The sequence below is a fragment of the Oxyura jamaicensis genome, chromosome 3 (genome assembly GCF_011077185.1).
Source record: "Oxyura jamaicensis isolate SHBP4307 breed ruddy duck chromosome 3, BPBGC_Ojam_1.0, whole genome shotgun sequence".
Lineage (NCBI taxonomy): Eukaryota > Metazoa > Chordata > Aves > Anseriformes > Anatidae > Oxyura > Oxyura jamaicensis.
Window position 1 is genome coordinate 46,513,656 of NC_048895.1, and position 26,497 is coordinate 46,540,152.

At 43.9% G+C, this 26,497-nt stretch overlaps 1 protein-coding gene across 1 annotated transcript; it reads left to right on the forward strand.

Annotated features, from left to right (window-relative positions):
* Positions 1-1,226: 1,226 nt before the first annotated feature.
* Positions 1,227-13,384, forward strand: LOC118163759 (cytoskeleton-associated protein 2-like). Its single transcript, XM_035320704.1, is given in 4 exon segments — positions 1,227-1,236; positions 12,122-13,075; positions 13,078-13,212; positions 13,215-13,384. Coding segments are annotated over 3 exon segments (618 nt in total). The 5' UTR covers positions 1,227-1,236; positions 12,122-12,762.
* Positions 13,385-26,497: the final 13,113 nt, after the last annotated feature.

Here is a 26,497-nt window from a genome sequence, read left to right on the forward strand (position 1 = left end):
AACATCAAAAATGTTGCATCAGGCTAAATGAAATAAAACCTACTTTCCCCATTCCATTATGTTTAAAGGTCACATATATACTAATAACTATTCAGAACACACACACACACCAAAATGTTGTAGTTACTACAGGCATCCTTAGCAGTGCTTTTTGGTTTGGTTTTCATTCTTACTTTTATACACAGCTAAGGCAGCAGGAACACAAAATTGCTTTGAATTAGAGTGAAAGTCCTTAGTTTGAAAGTAACACCAAAAGACTGCACTAGGACCTAGTGTTTCTTCCCAAATATTTTGTTGAAGAAGGCTGAGAAACACAGGCTCCTTTCGCAGATGCTCCAAGCTAAAAACAAACCCAAAGCATCCAACTCACCACATCCCTTAGCTACAATCACACTGGCATACAATAACACAGTCACCATGCACTGCAAGGTGGTTGTGCCAGCAAGTCAGTCCTGCTCAACACTCCTCAGGGGCAGTTCTGCATGTGTGCTGTGGACACTGCAACACACAAAGCCCAGAGGCTGGCTCCACACCACAGGTGGCATCACTATGTATGATGCTGTGGTGCCTGTCCCCTGAAAGTCCATGGCATCCTCCACACACAACAGTACATTTGCCTCGTCCCGTGTACCAGCCATAGTATATTGGATGCTGACCATGCACAGCTCCTATATATTGTCAGACCCAAGTTTAGCTCTATTTCTCAACATTTCTCACAAACATTTCTCCAGCCTCTGAAAGCTGAGCAAACAAAACACAAGAGTCAAAGTGTTACAAAGAGTAAAGACTATTTTCAAGCCACAGCAAAATGCTTTTTTTTTTTTTAATTCACAGCTGATATGAAGTCTGTTCTCCAATTTTAATATCATAACTCTGTTGTTTTATTTTTTTTAATGCAACAGGCTTTTCTTCCCACAGTCAATCCTCAAGCCTGATATGTGATGCCATATGCAACAGTTTTGCAGATGGGCTTCACTTTGGTTGACATTTCCCACCCTTGCAGCAACCTGCCAAAGTTGTTTTAAGAAAGTGAAAAGGGAAGGGTTTACAAAAATAAAAGATTAGGGGGCTTGTTTGTGTCTTATCTAATTTTAGAAAGTTATATTTTCACCACAAAGTATTGTATGAAAAATCAAGTATCACTTTCATGGGATAATACAGTTCTAAATAAAGCTGACATTGTAACATCCAGGCAGATGTAAGCCAAGATGATCATGGGTAATGGGTGCTTTGGAAGTCTTTGGCTCCACTCAGTGAATGGCTGTTAATGCAAACACTGATGTGACTATGGGGCCCAGATTATTATTTGCCTTCAATTTTAAAGCTGAATTTAGGCTTATACTTGCATTCAGTGTGAATGGTAACCCAACGCTGAAGAACACTATCAAGGATATTTTGCATCTTGGGGCACTTCCAAAAAAAATATTAGCTTCACTTTCATTCATGTCTTGTTTTGAGGGCACTGAGAGCCCAAAGCCAATGCCCTAAATTCAGGAGCAAGGCAGCAGCTGGGAGCCCCCTCCAAGTAGTAAAGGCCAATTGCAAACCTTGAACTCATGATCAGTAGTTAATCAGTGACTAACTGGAGATTCCCATGCACTTTGGTCTCACCATCTAAATGAAGACACATTCTCACTTTTTCCCTGCCACCCTTTCTTGTTGCACCTCCCTGTCTGTTTCTTTCATACAAGCAGTATCCTCTCCTCTCCTCTGCAGCCCATACATATGGATTCAACATTTCCAGCTTCTGACTAATTTGACCCCACCATTTGCTCCTCAGATGACTGTAATTCCCTCCTTTCTTTTCAAACTCTGATTTCTGTGGCATTTCATGTCCAGTTTATAGCTCTTTTCTTCTTGCGATTTTCATCTACTGTCCTATAATGAGCCTTACCTGTCTATTTACACCCTTGTACAAAGACACTTCAGAAGAAGTTATCCGATTTTCTTTACCCTTATACATTTTCTGATCAAGGCACAAAACCAAAATGTTGCACCTAACTGAGCAATATTTCACTAAGCTTTTACTTTTATACTGGAAGTCAACACAGCACAAAAATTGTTCTGCTAAATGAATGCAAGACACTTTTCCTGGCATATTCTAGTATAAGTAAGCTGCAACGAAGAGAAGAAAGATTATATATTCCACATCATCTCAGCTACCCTCTTTATCATTATTATTGCCTCCATTTTCTACTGCATTTTAGAATATATTCTAAATGGAATATTAATATTAATTTATTTCTTCTTCATGAGAGTTCAGATAATTTGGGATAATTAAGGGAGAGAGGATAGGAGAATCCATCGTGGGGTTATAAATCTCCAAGGAATGTGTTAGCTTTGCATTTTAGTTCTGCTGAAAAATGTAAATGCTTCAATTAGTGTAAAAATCAGAGTCTGCCTCTCTCATTAACAACGAGGCCTCTAACCTCTCACCTTGCCCGTATCAGAATCAGAGGATTCTGAAATGAGAAAGTTGGCCCATTTTCCTAAACACAGAAATTGCTCTTTAAAAAAAAAAAAAAAAAAAAAAAAAAAACAAAAAGAAAAAATTTTTTTTTTTTTCTTTTCTTTAAAGATCTAATTAGCTACCAGAAAAGGCTTATCCAGAGAAGTTTGTGCCTGTTACACGTGATGGGAAATCTGGTGTGCTCATGGACAGTATTACAATAGGTTTGAAGTGAACATAATAGGGCTGGGTGTCAACAGTAGTGGAATGAATCTCCTCAATCTAAATATTCCAAGTTTCATAAAAATCAGTCAGTAAGGGAGGTGAGGGAATTTTCAGTGTTTCCCTAAGCTATCCCACAGCTAACGCAGCCTGAAACCTCCTAAAGGCTGATTGAAATCGATTCATACACAGGTGGAATGCTACAGATCTCTCTTCTCAGCCTTTATAAAGGGAGATTTAGTAGGAGATTTTTTATTTATTGAGAGATTCATATTATACCAAGTTCAATACTCCTCCAGCCCACAGTTACCCAGAAAGGCACGCTTAAACAAATGCCTGATGTATTTAGCGCGTATGGGACCAAATAAATCAGGGAAAAAGAATATAGCTCCTACCATACGCATCCATTCTGCACACATGCATTTCTAACCTAGAGGCTTGGGGGGCAAGGAGAAAATCACTGCCTAGGCTGATGATTACTTTTCCTCCGTGAATAAAACCCACATGTGCAAAACAGTAATGCAAAATTACCTGCTCCTTTTGCATAAAGATGGTTCATCTGCAATGATTGAATTAATTGAAGAATTAGCCTTCTGTTACCATTTTTGACCTGAGGTTTTTCTGCTAATTTTCCTCTTACTGCAGAATCTTCTAAGCACTATGGCATACATAATCTCATAGCATTTCATCAATGTAGTATATTTTCAAGGCCATCAGTCCTACTCACAACTCCTAATCTTTAATTTCTATCATATATTATTCAGGCTAACATTTTATAAAGTTTGAATTGGATTTTAATATTTTAATTGTTTCAGACAGGGGCCCAGTTGTTCAAATGCATTCAGGACATTGGCCCATTTTGCACAGAGGAAAAGTTGTTTGCATAAAGGAATTAATATGGGGAAACGCCATATTATCTCCTCATGCAACACCCTGAAACTAGTAATATTTCTTGATTATCCTTCAAATCCATACTAAGCACCGTTAACAGATCTATATTCCCAATCCATCATTTTCTGTTCTGCTTGCTTTTGATACCACCTGCAGACACTTCATTGCACCATGTCCAGCTGACACCAAGTCTGCTCCTCCAGTGATACTAGCCTTAGTCAATCCATCTCCACATTGCCCTCATTCCTGGTCTGTGATAAATTCCAAAACAGTTTACTTCTTCAAAGTGACTTCTTAAACCTACCTCTACCATATTGCCCTCAAAGCAATCTCACTGATACCGGTCCAAGTGACTGTATTTTGGGGTAGACCTGTGTGGTGCCAGGAGTTGGACTCGATGATCCTTATGTTATGGGTCCCTTCCAACTCAGGATATTCTAAGTACCTGAGTTGCCTCCTCCCCCCCCCCCCCCCCTTTTTTTTTCTTTTACCCTAAATTCCATTAATCTCAAGCTCTCAAAATATTTTGCATCATGGTACTAAAGACCATGTAGGTTCTGGTTCAAAATTCCACAGGAAAAGCACCACTAGGGCAGTGACCATAACGTACTTAGATCCAACACCCCCTCTGGAGCAGCAAGGAATAAAAAATCACCACAATTGTGCTGAACTTTGAACAGTAGAAATGCAAAAATTAGGAAACTTCATAATAAAGAAGCTAAAAGAAGTATCTAAGAGAATTAAATCCTTATGGGCAGCACTACCAAAACACATCCTACTGAAAGCAGGGCTTCGGTGCATCCTGTCTGTTAGGAAAAGCTTGAAAAACAATAAAAAGAAGCAGGTGTGGTGGAGCAGTGAGCTAAAGATTTGGGAAGTAAAAGAGGTTATTAGAATTGAGAAGGCATCATTCAAAAAGCAGAAGCTGTATCCAAATGAAGAAAATAAAAAGGATCATAAACTCTGGCAGATTAAATGTAAAAATATAATTAGACAGGCCAAAAAAAGAGTTTGAGGAACAGTTGGCTGAAGCAATCAAAAGTAGTACTAAATTCCTGTTGCAGCACATCAGAGCAAAAAGCCTGCCAGGCAGTCTGTAGGGCGCACTGACAGCCAGGCTGAGTACTCAGAGGGGAAGGCTGTCGCAGAACAACAGAATGAATATTCGCATCACTGTGCGCCGTGGAAGAAACTGGGGAAATTTCCTCACTAGAAGCCTTTTCAGAAGTCATTGCTGCAGAGGGTCCATCTGAGATGTCAGTAACTGTGGAGAGGCTATTGCAAAGTTCCCATAAGTGCTAACAAATTCTCTGGACTGGGCAGTATTTAGCCAAGAGCTCTGAGAAAACCCAAGGAGGTCAGGGATGAACCACTAATGTGACCCCCCAGTTTAACTTTCTGGGCACCATTAACACTAAATGCTAGCAAATGTAGTGCCAGGGAGGATTCAGAGAGCTACATGCTTGCAAGCTGTTATCTCTAGCGCACAAATTTGTAAAAGCTACAACAAAGGACAGACTTTATCTAAGATGCCTGTCTAAATGCAGTCTACTTGGAAAAGCCAAGGTTGATTCTGTAAAGGGAATTTCTTCCTTGTAAAATCCATTAAAGTTTTTTGAAGTTGACAAGCATGTGGGTTGGGTGAGCCAGTCAAGCAAAGTACAGCTAGGTTTTCAAAGTGCTTTTGACAAAGTCTCTCGTTAATGGTTTCTAAAGAAACGTAGCAGGCATAGGATAAGAGGGAAGAACCTGGCAGGGACAGGTAACTGGCTGATAGACGTGAAATAGGTCTGTCCTTGCAACAGAACACATATCCTTCACCGTGAAATTTTGCTAGGGTCTGTTCTGAAACCTGTGATGTTTAACGTATTCCTGAATGACCTGGAAAGGTGGTTGACTAGGGCAGTATCAAAGTTTGCTGAGAATATGAAATTATTAAAGGTAGCACTGTGAAGGACCACAGAAGACCTTACAAGTCTAAATGACTAGGAGATAAAGTGGCAGATGAAATTCAGTTTCAGGAAGTATAAAGTAACATATGTGTCCAAGAACATTGCCAGCTTTACATATAACATGATGGATTCTGAGCTGACAATTACTATTTAGGAGCAAGAGTTGGAGGTTACAGCAGACAGCTCCACAGAAGCATCAGCTCAGAGCTCAGTAGCAGTCAAAAACAAACAAACAAAACCAACACACGCACAAAAATACAACTCAAAAGCAAACCAAAAATATAATGAATCCGTTGATATGCAGATTGATTTTATTTTTTTTCCAGTTTGGGTCCCCTTATCTCAAAAAAAGGATACATTTGAGGGGGAAAAAGCTCAGACAAAGACCAACTATGATAAACCATGGAATGGTTTTATAGAGTTCTGAAATCTTATAAATGCTGTGGAGCGAGTGGATAGAGACTGACTGTTTGCTGTCTATCCGCTGCAAGAACTAGAGACTGTCAAATGAAGCTTATAGGAGCTAGATTTAAAGCAAACAAAAAGAGACAGCCCTCACACAAAGGTGGTTTGCCTGTACAGCTTCTTGTCAAAGGAAGTTGTGCATACAAGAAAATGATGTGGGCTCAAGAGGAAGTCAGACAAATTCTTGTAAGACACATCCACTTGTCTAAATACAGCTTCCAAGACACATTACTAAATAGAGCTCAAAAAGCTTGGGAAGTTCTTCAAGCTGAAAGTAGATAAAGGCCAGGAGAGCATTAAGGGGAAGTATTAGACTTGCTCTGTTCTTACAGGACTCGTGCTCACAGATACTGCAGGAGAGAGGATCCCAGGGGTCCTTGGTCTAACTCCACTTAGCCATTTTTGCTGATGGGCAATCTTCTCTGTCCATGCTCATGTTCAATATCTGAACTGTCTGCTTTCAGGAGCAAGAACTTCATGTTGTCCTGCATCCACTGATGCAGGTCCAGACTAACACCGTGGCTGTCACATCAAGGTTTCCATTGATGCAGAATTCAGTCCTGGAAGCCAGTTCTGACTCTATGCACCCTCTCTGCAAATTGTGCAATACCTGTGACTGTCAGGCAGTTTTCAATACATTGACATAGAAGCAAATGAGATCAAGACAGGTGACAATTCCAGGCAGAAACTAAGTGAGGTGCATAAGCAGAGGCTGATTTTATCTGCAAAACACTACGCATCAGGTCTATTAGAGAAAAAATGGATTTTTCTTTTGTAGTTCTTCTGGCGTGATGATGCAAAGTAGCACAACTAGACCTCATAGATCTGAAAAAGCACAAAGATGATTTCTCAGCAATAGTGCTTTCCCAATGAGAGAGAAACACTTCAGTGCCTACTGGTTCATATACATGCATTCATTAACACAGAAAAATTGTATGTATATGGATTCCTCTTTTCCTTCTCTAACAATTCAGGTATACAAGCAAGATCAAAAGCTGCAGTCTGACTGAAATGACCACACCATTTTTTTATGATGAATTTTCTATAAAATAGTAGTGAAGACAAATTATTTTTCATTGTTTGAATATAAAACAGTTTCACACCTTTAAATTTCCTTGGTGCCTGAGCTCCATATGAGCACAGGATTTGATTAAGATATTTCAGCTCACCACAGCCTCTCCACTAAACAGAGTTGCACCATAAGAGTTTCCAGTTTACAAAGAAAAAGCAAATAGCAGGTGTTAACACTGAGGAAGAAAATTGGGACAGAAAATTAAGGTTATTAGGAAAGCTGAGAATTATAAAAGGACCAACAGGGAGTGATTTAAGAAATCACAGTTTAGCAGCAGAGAAAATAAACAAAGAAGCCTGTGATTGAAGTCATCAAACTAGAAAATATTCTAGCAAAGTAAGAAAATGAAAGACTCTGAGTAGAACCTGGATACATAACCCTGTGTTCTTTCCCTTTTTGCTTATGATACGCAGTCAACAGCAGCACCTCACCAGGCAGCGCCATGGACATATACATAGAAAGAAAGCAATTACTCCAGATTTTTCAGTTCTCAGAACTGGATGGAGGCTTTGACACAAAATACATCTCTCTGGCATCACACTGCTGTGCAAGCTCTGAATTGATATTGCAGCCTACTCATGGGCTTTTCCTTTACCTGAGGATGTAGTGACTGACAAAGTAACATGAACCAGATCCTGCACCTAGCCCCAGTCCAGCGTGAAGGTTGCCATGCCCACCTGCAGAACTGGGAAAGGAAATACCTTTGCTTACACCTTACAGACAGCTTACGCTTCTGTCTGACACATTTGCAGACATGACTCCCAAAAGACTGCTTTTCTCACTGCACATTTACTGCTGCAGAAGTAGGCAGTGCAGAGACACCAGGATAGGGCAGGGACACTCTCAGGATCTACTTCTTGGAAGGAAAGCTCTCCCACAGACATGGTGTGCAAAGAACCATATCAGGTGTTCTCTGCCAAGGAAGCTGGGGCCACAGAAAAGTGCCTGCCACTAAAAACGTTTAAAACAAAATGAAAACTACAGTAGTTTGTATGAATGCAGTGCATAAAACGAACTCTTCTGAGTGGCATAGATTACCGTCATAGGGAGTGGACGGCAGAAAGAGTCAACATCATTATTTCACAAAAAAAGCCAACCTTGTATTACAACCTCTAGGATATAAGCCAGCCCTACTGAAGCAGAAAACGACAAAGATTTTAAGGTCAGCAAGAACCATTACAATAATAATGTAGCCAGATCTCCTGCGTAACACAGGCCATACGATTTTATCCAGCAGTTCCTCCAGTGGTAAAAACTTATTCTTCCCTGCTGCAGGGAGGCTCCTTAGAACCCCATTTCAAATGAACAATCAAAAGAACCAAGGGGAATGGACAGATGATAGGCAGAAAATTGTTTGCTGGTTCAAAAGGAGCAGCCAGGAATGCTGCTAATTGTTAGTGCAGGACTGCATCGCAGTGGGCATCAGGCAGTCAGGCGGAGCAAGAGCCAGGGCAGCAGCCACACCAGGCTGCAGCAGGACCACAGCTTTCATTCTTCACTGACATTCACATTGCCTTGCTCTCACCCACTGAGTATTATCATCACAGAGGCTGGAGTCTGAATTTGTTTAATACTTTCTTAGCCACAGATCATTAGTAACCAATTCCACTTTCCACTAAGTCCCAATTGTTTTTATACAATGCAGGACTCCTTTCTTTCTCTCCCCTCCTCTCTTCTTTCTTCCTCCCCTTTCCAATTTTCTTGTGGTAAAACAGTCCTGCCTGAAAGCAATAAGCTCCTTTCAGAATGTAAAACTTTAATAGCAGGCATTTGGAAAAAAGCTCTAAAGGCACCATTATGCCTCACTTTGGCTTCACTGGTGGCTCACTGTCCACATGCATAATGCGGAGCTTATTTCCTACAAAAGTAGCAGTCCTCAGATAGACACAACCTCAAGCTTACCAGTCGATTTTATTTATTCCTGGAGGAAGCTAGCAAACTGACAACTCTCGGGACATTTAGGAGGCCACCATTAAGTCAGTGAGCACTCAGCTAGGTATGGGAGGAATACAAATGAAGCAAGGACTTAAATAATTGTACCCACTAGGAACAGCTATTCACGCCTTTTTGGATTTTCCTACTCCAATCTAATATCCTCCTTGCTTTCCCTACCAAAGCTTTTCTGGTTTACAAGACCACTTTCCCACCTCTGCATCTCACTGTTCCCATGAGCCCTAGAAACAAGATTGAACAAGATTGCGACTGGGTCACTGCTTTTCATGTTTTTACGGGGCTATTTTATACAATATATAAAAAGTCAGGGATCCACTCCCATTGCTATTATTTGCTTTCTGTGCAAGCTCCAGAAGACCATCAGCTAGGGGGTGGCAGATGGGAAAAACTGGTCTGCACCCCTGGCAGTAAGCTGCTGGCTGGGTTAGACAGCATTCCTCTCAGTCAACTGCTGGAGAATGGAAGGATGTCACCCCTGAGGTGAAAGCTGATCCTGCCCTGGGCCTGCCCCGACCAGCAGGCCATCAGCTGTTGCCTGCAGGGCACACATGGGAACATCCCCAGACAGAAAGAAAGACTGGACTTGGGTCTCACAACAGGCAGCATGGGATCAGATTACCCAGACAGCCAGCCCCATTTCCATGAAGTCCTGGAAAGAGTAAAAGGCAATGGCAGGGACCACCTGTCCCTGGAGGGACAGTACCCAGTAAGCGACTGGAGATCGTTGAGTCCTCGGGCTGTCCTGCCTGGGTGGAGGCAGGGCTCCCCCATGGCCTTGCTGCTTAGACCACTGGGCACTTCAGGATCAACCTCCTTCCAAAAGAAAGCCCCGGGGGTGGCATGAGCAGGATAAGGAGACACTGCCTTCTCAGTATCAGCAGGTGTCACCCAGCCCCCTCCCCTGCCCTGCCAGGCCATCCCTGAGGCCACCGTTCAGTGCGTTCGCCATAAATTGCAGTCTTTAGGCTCACCACAGCCTTTCAACAGCTGTCCCCGCATGGGGGCCTAGCCTGGGGGACAGAGGTGCTTGGTGGCAGGGCTGCCCCACTGGCTGTCAGCAAGATGGACTCGGGAGGACATGAGCCCAGGGGTCTGACAGGGGCAGAGAGCACATATCCTGCCCATGTGGAGCACAAATTCTGCCACCTGCCTGGGCACAAAGCCCCCTGCCACCCGTCGTGGGCCGCATCAATCCCAGCCTCCCGGCAGGTGTCTTCGTATCTCTACATCTGACCGAGGAGGTCTCACTGAGATATTTTCTTCAGTGGTTTGCTGAGTGTTTCTCCCAAAAGAGTCACAATTTAATTGCTGTTATTATCTTCATAAAACTGTCCAGAGTGTTTTTCCAGTGGTTATTTAAAGCTTATCTAAAAGATACTGATAGCAGTGCGACGCCTGCTCAAAACTGCAGTCCTGGTATGCCTGTAGCAGAGTGTGGTAGAAATAATAGGTCTCTTAAATCAATCATCATCTTTCTCTAATTTATCGTATTGTTGAATTTTCAGACCCATGCATGGCATACACAGCACATCATTACAAAAGAAATGCAGTCAGAAGATATATACACAGACAACTGTAAAACAAGTTACTGCCAGCCTTCTGTGGAGAAAAAGATACCTTGGCAAACAATAAAAATCACGTATTATGGTTTTTTTTTTTTTTTTTTTTTTAAAAATATCCACTGATGAGAAACCTTGGTGTACAGAGCAATCTCTCCAAAACACATCCGTAAAAAGCCGTACACACTGATGATGAAAAATAGTTTAAAAATCTCTCACTCAGTAACAACTTCAAAAATAACAGCATGGATAAAGTGAATGTTTGGTGGAAAGAAACAACTGTATAGAATATCATTAGGTGTATAGTCTATATATATTTTTCCCATCTTAATTCAGAGAAAAGCTGGAAGCACAGAAGTGATGAAATGGCTGTTTAAAAAAGATGGGAGTTTTTTTAATGCAAATCCCTTGTTTCATCATATCGCCTGTGACTCATGCATGAAGGCTTAGAAATCCAGAGAATCACAGAATATCCCGAGTTAGAAGGGACCCACAAGGATCATCAAGCCCAACTCCTGGCACCGCACAGGTCTACCCAAAAGTTTAGACCATGTGACTAAGTGCACAGTCCAAACTCTTCTTAAACTCCCACAGGCTTGGTGCAGTGACTACTTCCCTGGGGAGCCTGTTCCAGCATGTGACCACCCTCTCGGTGAAGAACCTCTTCCTGATGTCCAGCCTAAACTTCCCCTGCCTCAGCTTAACACCGTTCCTGCGGGTCCTGTCACTGGTGATTATGGAGAACAGGTCACCTGCCCTTCCACTCCCCCTCATGAGGAAGTTGTAGACCGCAATGAGGTCTCACCTCAGCCTCCTCTTCTCCAGGCTGAACAGGCCAAGTGACCTCAGCTGCTCCTCATCCGTCTTCCCCTCCAGGCCCTTCACCATCTTTGTTGCCCTCCTCTGGACACTCTCCAACAGCTTCAGGTCCTTTTTGTACTGTGGTGCCCAGAACTGCACGCAGGACTCGAGGTGAGGCTGCACCAGTGCAGAGTAGAGCGGGCGGTGGGGTGGGCAGTGGTTAAGGGTGGTGGCCAGGTGCTGAGGGACAGGGTCCGGACATGGCGCAGGTGGTGGCGCCTGAGGTGTCTGAGGCTGAGCAGGATGAGCACAGGAGACAACTCCAGGAGTACCTGGAAACCACAGGAAAGGCGAAACACCCAAGCACCAAGCCCTGTTTAAATGTTTGGATTAATTGCCTGGATCCACTCCTAAAACCAGTTTCTAAACCAGAACATGCTGACAGTAATAAGAGGGATGCTCTCCCAGACGTGGCGAAGGACACTCAGAGGGACGGCAAGCCTGCCTCCAAACCCACGCGGCTAGGTGGCCACGCTGCCCCACAGAAATCTTCAAGTGCATCCTGGGGAGTAGCTGTGGTACATCCAGAGCAGCCAGGGAAGAGCACAAAGCTGCCCCCAGGGCTCGTCCCAGGTGTGAACCCTTTTACACAGCCCAGAGGGAGCCTCCCAGCTTCTGCCTCTGGTTCCCTAAACCCAGGAGGGACTGAGGAGACTGCACGTGGCTGCCCCATTCCCAGGGCACCTTCATCACTGAGTGAGGGCCTGCAGGAACATCTGGACTGCAACAAAGAGAACTTCTCAGCACAAGCACCTACAGACCTTGTGCAGAGCAGAGCTTTTCAGTCTGATGGAAGCAGTCTCAGCAACAAGAGAGCCTTGGCTCATAGGCAAACCTCAGGCACTGTGTCAAGCACCATCCAGGGCCCAAAGGACAGAATTAATAGCTGCCAGGCTAAGGAAACGCTGATTCAGGACAAATTCAGGAAGTCCCCGCCAAGCTCAAAAAGTGCATCTCAAAAACCAAGTGGCAAAACCCAACCGTTGCAACCCCCTCAGTCACTTGCTGTTTCTACTAATTAGCTACACAAAAAAAAACAGCAGTAAAACATGAAAAAAAAAAAATGAGTACAGCAGGGCAACCCGTAGGAAAGCCACTTGGCACGCTTTTGGGGGGAAGTCTTCAGCACCGCAGTAGGGCTCACCAAGCAAAAAGATCTCCCCTGAAGCCTCCAGCAGGCCCCAAGGGACTGCAAACCTGGGGTCCACGAGGAGCTCCAGCTTGAAGCTGGACGCTGCGGTGCTGGGGTGAAGGCCCATGGTTTAAGGGGGGCCAGAGAGGAAGGACATGAAGGCAGTGCTGCCCAGACACATGGCAACATCCTGAGCCAGAGCCACCATGGGCCAGTCTCACAGCCCCAAAGCTCAAGGGGCTGAGAGCAGGAGAGAGAGGCTGAACCCGGAGCCACTGCAGGCATGCAGGGTACACACAGGGTGCATCCCCAAGACCCAGATGGCTGAGGATTGGAGGAGACAACTGGAGCAGTGGTTGACATCCAAAGGCAAGTCCTACAAATGGTCACCTATGATGCTGTCCAAAAGAAAGCCAGTGAGAGAGAAGCTGCCCGTCTGGAGCGCTGTTGAGGAGGAAGAGAAAGCAGAGAAGCCTGAGCAGCTCCACTTGGACAAAATCAACAACCTGCTAACTGAGTGCCGAAGCTCATCAAGGAGGGTGTCCAGTCGAAGGAGCTCTCTGCAATTCTGTCCCGTGAGCCCCGAGCAGAGAAATGTGCCAAGTTCTGGATCTACAACGTGAAACTCCTTGCCTGGAGCAGCCCCTTTGAAGTGATGAGCTGTGCGAAGCCACAGTCTGCACTGGTGCAGCCCCACTCCAGGAGCTCAGAGAAGTTGTCTGTGATATTCTGAAGACTGCAGATGAACCACCAGGAGGGGAGCAGGCCGAGCAGCCCGTGCCCTGGGAGCCCATGGGAGAAGATGAAACATCTCAGAAACAGAGATGAGCAAATAATTCACTACAGGATGGTTATTTTCTCTTTCAAACAACCTTAATTTTCCATTTAAAGGTATTATCTGCAAACAGGTCATTATCACTTTGAATTTATTCTTGTGTTCCTAGGGATTGTTTGTGGAAACAAATTTTAAATAATTAATTTACAAATAGTTCATTCAAAATGTTCAGCGACTTTAAGTTGTCAATCAATTGGCATTAACAATCATATATATTTCTATCTTGTAATTCATTGTCCTTTTTGTAAAGTCTAGGTCAAGGAGGGGAATATCCAGTAGAGTTTTGAATTTCTCAGAATCACTTTGGATAAAAATAAAGGATAAGACAAGTTGATGAATCAAATGACACTTCATGTCTTTTCCTGCCTTCCTTCCACATGATTATTACAGCCCCTTGTCATTTAGCTAGTTACCAGATTCCTAAGTAGCTGCATTCCTTCATAGCTCATAGAGGAATAAGAGGGAGGTCAGATTTATGGACTAGTAAGATTTATCTCTCTTTTCCCCTCACATTCTTCCCAGGCCATTTGTGTTGATGAGCACCTACTTGCCAAGGATGCAACTTAACTTTGGTCTGACTTATTTAATTAGCCAAGTTCCCACGCTGGAGCACCAGCAAAATGCTGGGAGACGTCTTTCTGAATCTGCAACACCGTGCAGCACCACAGACCGTGTAACATTCATTTGTGAACAGGGTGAACCAACCTCAGTGGTCTCCCTCCTCCACCACCTACTAGTAGTTTCCTTTAATAATCAGTTTTGTGATTAAGTTCTCTTTAACTCTGAAATCTACTTGAGAAAAGAAGCAGTTGAACATAAAAAAAACGGCTACACAGAGCTTCTCCAAAAAGGATGACTCTCTGGGCTGCAAGACTGCTATGCCTCCTTTTCCCCTTTTCTTCCTTTTTCTAAGCCAAGGAGAATCAGCGTTTCTCTTATTGCTCCTAGAAAGAAGGTGATAGTGTGTGGAGTGGCAATCACAGTTGACGGCAATATTAGGGACACCATTTCACCCTTGCAGTAGCATCTGGAGCTGAAATACACACTTTCCGAAGCTCTTCCTCTTGTTGCCTAAGCCAAACCTATCCAGCTTAGCTCTAGCTTTTTTCATTAACCCTTAGCTTCTGCTGACTTGTCTCCATACCCCCCATTTAGAAATTCCATGTTTCCTCTGCATCATTGGACTCTGCGAAAGAACTGGTGAAGGCTGACTTAAATTCCTGAGGTGAAGGAATTTGGATATGTTTACTCTAGTGAGAGACATCGCTATAATATCTGGTACAGAGAAGCAAAGAAATATCATAAACATTTTTTCCTCTGTAGCCAGGAAAATGCCCGGACAACAAAACAGTGAGGAACCTAGGAAAGCCTCAAATTTGTACCAGTTGAAAGTTCTCTTCCCCCTTGCCACCCTACCCCTGAATCATTCTTCACCCAGGGTCCCCACACTTCATCCTTACAAAGGAGTATATGGTGGAAGTGAACTGTGAAGCAAAAGAAGAGATTATATTAATCGTTAATTAAGAGCCCACGCACCACGCTCCTTTGCAAAGCAAGGCAAACGTGTGCCACAGTAACATCAGAAAAAGGGTGGAAACACCACTGATCCCAGGCAGACCCATGACATCCCACCTTCTTGAGGAGAGACTGGGAATTTAACAACACCATTAGATCAAGAAAAGAGTTCTGCCTACTAAGAATTACATTCATTTCCTAGTGCACTGAAACAATTAAGTAATTTCCTTCTCCTTCACTACAAATTGAATCTCTCCATAGCTCAATTTTGGCAATTTTCATTGTTTTCCCAGACATGTCTAAAGTCATTTTGCTGAGCCACCATGCTCTCTAAATACCAAAGCATCTCCAGCACCTGAACATTCAACTCTACTGTTACTTCTTGAGCGCCAGGACATGTTTCAAGTTGACATTTTGGACTGCACAACTCCTGGCTCAGCAATTTGAAGATGTCTCCTCCCATTGCATCAGAGGGTGACCCATTGTGGCAAAGGCTATTACTTCCTTTAAGACTATTGGGTCCGTGGTGCCTCATCAAGTTGTAAAGATCCCAAGGAAAGAAAAAGTATCCGCTGCATGCTCCGGGCTCTGAACTTTGCATTTTCAGTACAACACATCTGGGGAGGCTTCATCTACATATGCAGCTCTAATGCCACATCTCCTTGGCGAACACTGCATGCATTGAATTCTACTAACATAGGATGACAGACAAGCAACAATAGGAGCTACATTGCCTCGGTGCTTGTCTTATCCTAAAATAAAATACCGTGTGATGGACTAGCCACAGCTGCACCCTTACAAAGAGTGGTTTGTGACTTCTAAGCAAAGCAGCTGAGAAGTTTAAAAGAAAAAACACACTCAGCTTCCCCTCCCGACTCATTTCCACATACACGTTAGATCTGATGCCAAACTCTGATGACTAAAGTAGGCATATAACTAAGAGCGATCTGATTTTCAGGAGGTACAGAGCACTTGCGTTGCCCATGGATTCTACTTTTTCAGAACTGTGTTTCTTGCCAAACACAGAAGCTCAGTTCCTCTGAAAACTGGGCACATTTGAGTAGGTGCCTTAACTATGGTTTTTAGTGGCTCAATCCTTCAATTTGCTCTCTGGAAATAGTTTAAGTATAGAGAACTAGGCACCGAAGGAAAAAAAAAAAATCAATTAAAAAGTTAAGCATTCTATGTCCAGTTTCTGTAGTATTAATCATGTTAAGTACTACTGGGGGGCTGGGTATTACATGAAGCAGTATGGACCGGGGTAGTGGAAGGCTCTGCACTGACAGAACCACCGTCCTGCCAACGTCACACAGAGAATGTGCTACAACAGGCAGTAGCAGCGGGGAGCACAACGGGTGACCGACCCCCTTCAACTTCAATTATCCAGAAGCCCAGGAACGCTAATGAACAAACCCACCCCCAATGGGTTCTGGATCAGCCTAAGGCAGAAGAAGGGTGACACTGGACCCAAAGGGTGAATTGCAGTCGTCTCCTGCCTTTTTTTCCCCATCTTGATCTGCATCTTGTTTGTGACTCAGGTGGTTCGAACAGATGAATGCTTTCCTTCAAGGGATTTGAAGAAAGGTCTTAACTGTTTAAAGAAAGCTTAAAAAATTGTAATTCTTAAGTGACTTTCCAAGGCTGATTGCTGAAGGTTATGCAGGGCTAGGCGCAAAGTTGTATAATCCTGTTTTTCAAATGTCAGCAGAAAAAAATAATATGTAAAATTCTCCTTTTGGCTGTCTCTAACCCTTGAGTAATCTGATGCAGCACAAATCAATAGATTCTTGAGACAGTGTTCCATAGAAAATGTAAATCATGACGTTATCTGATACTTGGGTTGTACAAACTCAGGCAAATTGCAGAAACTATAATCCCAGGCTGTGAATCAGTGCTGTGGATCTAATCAGTACCACTGTCTTCTGTCCATCAGCTCTGCCGTTTGTGAAGCAGTGGAAGTATGGATTACAAGACTTGTACTTTTCTCCACTAACATGCCCTGATGGTAAGAAACCGTAGTGTGACCAAACAGCTAATCAGAAACAAATCCTGTTAGCTAGTTTCTGCCTCGTGTGTGCAAATATCCTCACCTCTCCAGTGAGAGCAGGTTCAGGAGTTCACCGTCAGCACACATCCACCTCTAATTTTTAAAGTAAAAACTGTCACAAAGGAGCAGACTGCTTAGGAACTGTGATTAGGAGGAAGCTCACTAATGCAACAAATGTTTGAACAGACAACACAAATCAACAGATGCCAAATTATTTGAAGCCTGATACAGAACAAAAGGCCTGCCTCCTCAAATGAGGGCCAGGGCTGCAGAGCCCAGACAGAAACACATACCAGCTCGCCAGCCATGCAGAATGAAATCCCCCAAAGACTGGTTTCATCATAAGCTGCAGCTGACCGATAGCGATTGACTGGACGCTGATGGGACAGCTCATTCCTCGGGTTCCTCCGTTCTTCTGCCTCCCAGAGACAGCAGCAGCAGTCTCAGCTGACACAAACCATGGCATTTGTCATAAGGGCCCGTGGCACGTGCTCGTGTGATACGAACTCACATTCACGGTGAATCAGGCTTGTGTTTTTTAGCATAGTCCACCACGAGGCAGGAAGAAATTTTTGTATCAAGCTGAGAGAAATAGTGAAGTCAAAAGCCCTGCACCCTAAAATGTGCTCTGAGCAAGTCTTCAGTTCTTTAAGGAATGTGGGTGGGTGTGACCCCTTTTCAGGAGCACCCAGAAAAGTCCCAGAGAAGTGGGTGAGAGGATAAACTGCTTTACAAAAATGCACATAGAAAAAAGGAGTATTTCTGAGAAAGGCACATGAGGAAGGGAGCGACCATCATCTGGAAAGCTCAATTCTGTATAATGCAGAATAAAATGAAGAGTCACCCAAAGACTGAAATTTTCAGTGCGCACCTGTTTTTTTAGTTTGCCTATGCTCTGACTACAGCTCCATGCTTACGTACAACCCATCCCCTCCTTTCCTCAGAAGACCCACACATTTTAAATAGGTCTGTAATTATATTTCTTGGTAGTAGGAGAGAGTTTTCAAAAGAATATCAGACAAGCCAAGAGAACAAACTCTTCCTGGACCATTTCCCATCCCTGTTATTTTCATTAAAAAACAAGGAGACTATTGGTGCACAGAGACTACGGCTGTTTGCACTATGTGCCTGACTCAGGAAACAAGCAGTTTGTTATTATGGTTATTTCTGGCAATTCAGGCCATTACTGCTCAGAAACATAAAGCAATTCCTATTTCACCTCAAGTACTAGTCTACAGATTCAAAATGTGTGTGCTAAGTCTTAATCTACAGGGTGTCCCACCTGACTGACTGTGAAATAAATCCGAACAGAGCACAGCAAAAAAATTACAATAAGATGCCTGCATCTCTTCAGGCCATATTCATCAAGCAATAGCCTCTGAGTGCTGCATACTGAAAACACACAGAAGCTGGATATTGTGTATTCTACACCACTGCCCATCACACCAAGTTCCTTAAAATCCCTTATCCAAGTTCCTTAAGAATCCTCGGCTGTCAATTAGCAGAGTCTCAATCAAGACGATGCTGAATTAAACAGGCTAAAGACATGCACCCTGACTCAAGCAGAACAGTCTATCTTCCACGGTTACAGCTGAGAAGCTCATCTTTGTTTAAACATCCAGCTTTATAGATGTTTTAAATCCACATGCTCACAAAAACTGCTTTGAAAAGTTGTGTGGGTCAGTGTAGGGTATGTACACTGGTTTTGGAGACCTTTATGTAAGTGGCTCCTAAGATGAGTGTATAATAAATGCTGTAGGGGTGGCAGGGGCCATAAGTTGTAGCCTTGGTTCTCCTCTCTCCCTCCATATGTGATCACTTCATACACCCACAAGTTGATGTATGCCATCCATGACTTTTTGGGGAAATAAAATGGGAAGGAGTATCCTTAAAATCAGCATTTTTAGAACACGGAGATAATCCCATCCTACCGCCTCAGCACTGCTCCTTTGTGCAGCTCTCCATTCATCATTCATGCACCCAGCTTTCCCTGTTTGACTCCTTACAACCTTCTTTGCTTTCAGGCCAAAGTAGCAGCTCTAAGACAACAAAGGAAGCTGTGAAGAAAAATGTAAGGTGGGACTCTGTTTCTGTATTTCAGCCTAGAACTCCACATGATTTTTTGGAAACATAACAATGAAGTTATTAACCCTATCCTTTACCACAGGATGCACAATTTCAGGTTGAAATATGGAAAACTGCTCATTAAATGAGAAGTTAGCTAACTTAAGTGGATTACTCTGTGCAGTCAAAGAGGTTTTCTATACTACTCATTTTCACACAGGCTGGTAGCTCAGGGGGATGTTCAGATAGTGCTCAGTGCCTTTGAACCTGACCTACAACCAGACAACGTCAGTTCTAACTTGATCGTTGGCAGAAAAGAGAAAGAATAAATAAATAAATAATAAAAATAAAGCAGAGGAGACAGGCATGTTGTCATGGTTTGCCTCTGTCAAAGGAGTCTGTAGTTTGAGAGAAATCAAACCAGCAAAGCAGAAAGCTCAGATGGCACTGCAGCAAAATAAACTGCACGTGTGCAGGGGAGGGGAGCACAGCTCAGAGCTGTGGAGGGACAGAGGAGGGCTGGGGAAGGGAGGGTGGGAGGAGAACTTGGACAAGACTTGGAGCTGCACAGCCACGCTCACAGATGTTCCAAGTCAAGGGAATGAGTGCGTCCCTCTCCTGCCTGCCCCCTTCTCATCTGCAACAGGACCTGGGAAACCCTGAGTGCCATCCAGGGTGAGCAGTGACTTTCTTATTCCTCGTGAGAGCCAGTATTAGGGAACCCTTCCCAGCTTTCTGGGAACGTCTACGAAACAGAGTGTGAGACTGAAAACAGACTGGTCGGTGCATATCATTGTCCTGAGTACTTGCAGCAGGCTGGGAAGAGAGGTACTATGGGCTGAGATGAATGCAGGAGTCCACACTCCTTAATTCTCCTGTTCCTATGTCTTTGCAGAGGGCATTTTCATTCAGCAGAGTACATCTCATGGAGACGAACAGACTACTTCACACTTCTTCAAAAAAAAACAACTCATTCTGCTTAAAGGTCGACAGTCCAAAATCTATGCACACAATTGCATTTCCTTGAAACCAATAGAGCAACATAAATTTGCCATCCAAATACATAAACTTGCCATCACCTGAGTGATTTACAAAATGCATCCTAAAAAAATAAATTAAATAGTCTCCCTGGACATTGAAAGATTGTTGCTGGGGGCATTTCTTTGGAATCAAACTATGGCTCCAGCCAAAACACAAAGGAGCGCAGTCCCACAGCATCCATCACGGCTGCTGCGTGGTGCCTGTCACCTCCTGTGCAGGCAGCATTGAGCAGGCAGCTTGGCAAAGACCTGAACCCCACAAAGAAAAATTAATCTCACACTAGGATGTAGCAGCCCGAGCAGGGTACCCACCCAGCCTGCTGTCTGCCTCCCCACATCAGTTGGAGGCTGGGGCCTTGTTCACCTAAGCAGACTTGGTGGATTATCAGCCTCAGGATTTGGGGGATCTGGCACGTAGGAGTCATTCTTCACTATACCTTCTGCACGTGCTGGGGCCTGAGAAGGACCAGTCCTGCTCCCAGCTGTGCTTGGAGATGGTCTGGGAGCCAGCAGGAGAAACAAAGCTGAAAACCACTGGAAGTCAGGCAGCACACATTACAGACACCCTCTCCCTTGGTGGGGCAAGGAGCAGACAGGAGTGGGTAGCTGGGCTGGCAAGCTTGGCTGAAACTGGGACAGGGGACTTCACAGAGGCAAACAGTGCAAGGTCACGCATACAGTCAAGTAACTGCAGAATCATGCAGAACTCTAGCAACTGCCTGCCTTCAATACATATATATCAGTAGGTGCCAGATGACAAGGAATTATTGGCTCCTAAAATACAGAGTAAGAAGACAGGAAAGGAGGTGCGCTGGAAGTTATAGCCAATTGCTGTACAGAACAGGAGGTTGGAGAAGGAGGATGATTCATTGGCCTTGCTCATATTTAATGTTTTTTGTTGTTGTTGTTTTGATTTGAGGGGGGAGGGGAGGTTTTTTTGTTGTTTGTTTTTTGTTATAGAGAGGACAAGACCACAGCACTTACCTCACTGTGACCAAGCACCCAACAGCGAGGAGGAAGCACGCTGCCTTTCTGCCCCAGCCCTAGCAATGTTTCAGCTGCTCCTGTTGCTCAAGTAGCACAAAAGAACTCGCTTCCAATTAAAATATTTCTCTTTCATTAGAAGGCAAAGAAACTAGATGAAGACTGCTCACACATTGTAGAGCTGTTTATAGCTAAGATGACCTTCCCATCGTGTTAAACTTGGGTCAATTCAAAATAGCGATCTAAAAGAGAAACTTTCCATAACCTATTGCCAGTTACTTGAATCAGTGATTTCCAAAATGTGGGCCACAGACAGCTGGTTGGTCACATGTGGCTGGCACTCCTCCCTTCTCATTGCTACTTCAGCCTGAACACCGCTAAAAATATACCAAATGATTTCTTAATATTGCTTTCTCATGTGATCGCTAGCTAGTGTTGAAATGAGGATGTAAGAAAACTGAAGACAGGAGAGGTGGCAGAGTGGTGCTCCACGCGCTGGGAGATGGTAAATGGAGGCATGAATCACCCTGGGGAAATGCAAGGGACAAAGCCAAACTCTTTTGCAGAAATAAAACAGATCTGCAAAACAATGAGAGATACTGGAAAAAATATAATTTCAGTTAACCCCCCCATTTTCTTCTGCCTGCATCTGTAGCCTCTTCTTATCCTGGGACTACATGAACTGTTTATAGCAGGGACTTTCTTTTGCTTCAAGGTTTCTCTTCTGTTCACCTGACAAAGTGAGGCCTGGGCCCCAGGGTGTGCTTTCAGACAGACAGAAGTCGAGAAGTAACTTCAGGGTATGCAGCTCCTCACAGGCCAATTAAGAAATGCATGCTATCTGATTAACGCACTGTTTCTCATTTGGGCACCTGAGGTTGTGCTCGGCAGCTGCAAAGCAATGCCGCATTTTGCTCGTACACAAAACTGTCTGACTGCCTGCCAGTGCCCCAGAAATTGTTGCATGCCCCAAACATCTGACTCCTCCTGCCCACAGGCTATGCCGAGTATGCTGTGGGTGTGATGCAATGCGGTGCAGCCGTCTTGAGAAGCATTTGGATTAAGACTGATCTCTAGCTCCTTCATATAATAAAAAAAATGAGAAAACAGTCCTGAAGAGTTTTCCTGACAGCAGGATTCACGGAGAGAGAGATTCACAGGGTCAAGGTGGGAGGAGGGTGCGGATCTGTTAAAATAAAATTTAAAAAAATAGGACATAAACCAGCCAGAGCTCAGTTTATGTCCCCCACGTGTCACTTACATTTGTTCCCCTTGACAAAATTTGGTGGTGCTGCTTTGAAGCCCCGGAGAGCCCATCGCCTTACTGGGGCAGTTTATTTGGAGCCAAGGGCTGAAATACGTGCTGTAATACCCGGCAGATCCCTGACCGCAGATTCCAGACAGGCCAGGATCCTTGGGAAGCCTGGGCGGTGATATCACCCACCTCCACGCCGGGAGGGATCAGAGAGCCGGTTCCAAGAAGATCTCAGGCTGCAGGCAGGACAAATAAAGCCCTCACATGCTTTTCAGCCAGGCAGCTGCATGTAGTTCAGCAGGAAGCTCTTTGTACTACGTGACCAGGTCACAGGCATAAACAAAAGGGCACTGAGAGACTGCGTCGGCCGCCTGGTTCTCATGTCCATCTGTGTCATATTCATGTCACTAAAAATCAAATGCTCACAAGAGGAACTTGACATCAAATGTGCATGCTGCAACATTTGCTGTAAAGGGAACAGTAAAACATTCAGAGAAGTCATGCAGTTGCAAAAGTTTCACTGCTAATAAAACAATAGCTGAGGGGTAAGTTTTCAGCAAGAAGCAGACAGGAATTTAACCATGCTGCTTACACTAATCCCCCTGAAATTTATTTTCAAAACCATCCAGGAGTAGAAGGCTGAACTGGTCCGTTCCTTTTAAGAAAAATAAACCAGGGTAAAAGAGCAGCAACACTTGAACAGTCACCTGAGAGAAGCGAGGGGAAGCACACTGAGATCCTTCTGGGCCACTTCTGGACTAAACCTCCCCCACCACACTGGATTTAGACATGCAATCAAATTCAACTTCTGTTGAGAAATGTGGGTTACTAAATCCCCATAAGGGGTCTGATGAAGTTGGAAAGCAAGAAAAGTCACTATAAAATGATAGCTATGTGTTGCAGGGAGAAAGGGGAGTAGGCTTACAGAGACCAGTGCCCAGTGTTACTATTCACTCACCTTCACAGCACAACAATAAAGGGAAGGAAACAGACTGGAAGCACACAGCTTGGAAGAATTTGTTAAATGCATTATAAAATGCTCTATTTTAAGGCTTTTTTTTTTTTTTTTTTTTTACTCCTTCAGTTTTGTGCTTCATTCTTTCAGGAATCCTCTTTCCTCCATTAATGAATGCATTGGTACAGAAAAAAAAAGATGACTCCAGTAACAGTGTCTTTTAAATAAATGATGGGACTCCTCTACCTTAAAACAGGACAGGAAATTGTGTTGGGTCATGTCTTTGTTCCTCTCCTGATTTTGATGACATCCCTAACAGTAGGCAGCAGCTTCCCTAGTACAAGTCAATTTTTGCAGCTGCAGGAAGAAGAGTGCTGAGTCTTCCTCCCCCTCTTCCTCCACCACCAGTTGCTGTTAGAGGTCTGTATACCTTATTGAAGCTTCCCATGCAAATGAGGGGAAAAAAAATATGATGGCAAATTGGGCTGGCTCAGTCAGCGGTGTCCTGCCTTTGAGCAAGCCTACCCAGTGCTTTGGCACAAAGATAGGAAAGTTTCTTTGTGGAGCATCCCTCTGGGGAGTGAGCTGCAGAGACCATCCCTACAATTCTTACAGGTGGAATCACAACTGATCCTTGGAATTGAATCACAGGGCTAGATGCTCACCGAAACTCTTCTTCCATGGAAAAGGGCCTAAGCAAATCAGATAGGCTAAGCATCTGGTTCTAGTCTGGCTGTTGTGCTCAGGCTGTGAAAACAGACCCAGCCTCAAATAGAAAATAATGAGCTGTTGCTTGTGACTGTGGAAAGGAAGTAGTCCAGGAATCAGGAGGAGCCAAAGCATCATTGCCTGGACGTTGTGGTGGGGAAAAAGAAGGGGACAAGCTCCTTCAACAACAGACCTCCATATCCTGCTGTGGCCAAGTACCAACCAGGTTGGTGGCTTCCGCAGGGAGGATCACTGCAGTGCTTTTCCTGCTTCTGTAGGAAACTGTCCTCTGAGCAGAACAGCCAGCTCCTTGTAAATTATCTTGTGCTTTTCCCGGGGGGTCCACAGTTTTTTGGCACATCTGTGATCTTCCTCTCTATGAAATGGCCAGTTGGATCACAGTATGACAGCTGTCTCTTGCAAGACAGCCACAGAACCCGTCCATCGTCAACAGAGGATCTGAAATTTAGGAAGAACTTCAAGTGACCCACAGAAGGTTACTGGCTGCCTTCGTGTCAGCACCAAGATTGCAATACCAGACTAGCTGGCCTCTAGTCAAAGGTTTGGCCCCACCTATCCTATATATAGATTATTGTATCATATGCTCCCCGTTATTGCTATGCAACTGGGTGTCAGAGCAAAAACACAATTAAACACTGCACTTCAGCCCCACCGAACCAGATGTTGGGAATGTTTTTCTCCATTGTGCTTGTCTAGAAGGTGGGCGAGTTCACTAATCGATGCTCAAGCTGATTTTTCTGAAAAGGTTTTTGAGCCTGATTTCTTAGGAAGAGAACTTGTTGCAACTTCTCCTTTGAAAAAGCTTAAATAATTCGATTACAGTAGGAGCTGACTAAGCCTTCCTGTATCAAAGCCAGGCATTGCCTCAAGCTGAGGAAGAGGCCCATAAACACTGTTTTTTCATAGTCAGTTCTTTCCCTGCTTGAGAATGGAGCCAGTTCTTGCCAATGAAGCCTCAGCTCTGTGGCTTGTGCTGCGATTACCTAGAAGCCAGCAATCCGTAAGGAATTCCCAAAGGCTTTTCAAGGCTTGGGATGAGGCTGCCGTTTCTATACCTGGTCTAATTGTCTTTTACAGTTCCTCAAATCGGTGGTTAAGATCCCACTTCCACAGGTGTTACCTTTATCGATATTTCTGAAATTGCTGCCTATAACAGCATCTTGAAGGCACTGAAAGCTTTTTTTTTTTTTTTTGATGTGCCCTAAGGCAACATACTGACTGCAGTAAATCAACAGAAATATACCATTGACTTTGCTCAGGCCACTTTTTCAGTCATAGGGCTTTCGATCGTCCTGATGACAAATCAGGGGAAAATTTGCTCCAGGTCGGAGACTTGTTTTCCAGCCTGTCTCTCTCTTGCCTTATTATCTCCAGTGAGTAAAATAGAGATATAAATTCACTCACTGAAGGGTTCTTCTTTCTCATGTTTTATGCTTTTGATCCATACAAGTACCCAAAGAAATTGGTTTCCAGCTATTGGTTTAGCTCAGCTTCTTGAGAAACACAAGGGGAAATGCCACCGCAACCACCTGTGAGGAAGCAGGGCCTGATGGTGCCATGCTACTTTCCTGCTGACATATTTTCCCCTCTCTAATTTTTATATATATACACCTATTTTAACTGTATGTACACAAATACGGAATTTGTCTGCTTGGGACTTTACATTACTTTCATTACAAAACTGTGTAAAAAAGACAGCAAATCAATTTCATAGTCAGTGCTCACGCAGCAGGAGACAATTCATACTGACATCTGATACCTGCTGGCTGCTGCTTCCAATTATGCCAGATGCCGTAGAGCGGGGCTGTCGAAATAACAGTGTCGATGGTGCAATCAAACTAGTTAAGATTCTGGAAGTGTGTTGTGCTTGGTTCAGTGCATCGTCAAATTCCCACCATAAGCAAAATAGTGACACCTACTCCTTTTTTGTTAACTTCTTAACTGGCAAAGAGATGCACATTAATTCAATGTAAAGTTGCATCTTTGGATATATAGCTGAATCTGCCCCGAGGCTAAATATCAAAAGATTGGAAGGAATGAGAATGAAAAGTGAAATAAACATGATAAGGATTTATAATAATACATCCTTCCTAGATCCTACTACAAGGCTGCATTACAGCCCTCAAGGCAAGACCATGCACACTGCCTGCCCAGCCAGTGTCTTGCTGTGCGGTAGGGAGTGCTGCGATCATCAGATCAGATTTGGTGCCTTCCTGAAATTGGCTGGCAGCTTGTTGAGCAGGAGAAGAAGTGGAGTAATAGAACAGGTTGCTGCTGGGGCATTAACTGGTCGGTAGAGGACTACTCTTTGCGCAAGGCAGAAAACAGAGGACAAGTTTGGCTGGAGTCACAGAGTAGTACAGTCACCTAGTGTGCTCTGTTCTTATCTCCTGAAAAACTAAAAGAAGAAAAGCAGAAAACTGTTGCACTGACAGAGCATGTCCTCCTTCCTACTTACTGCCATCTTATAAAAAAGATGGCCAACTAAAAAAATTCCACATGCTCTCACAGGGAGAA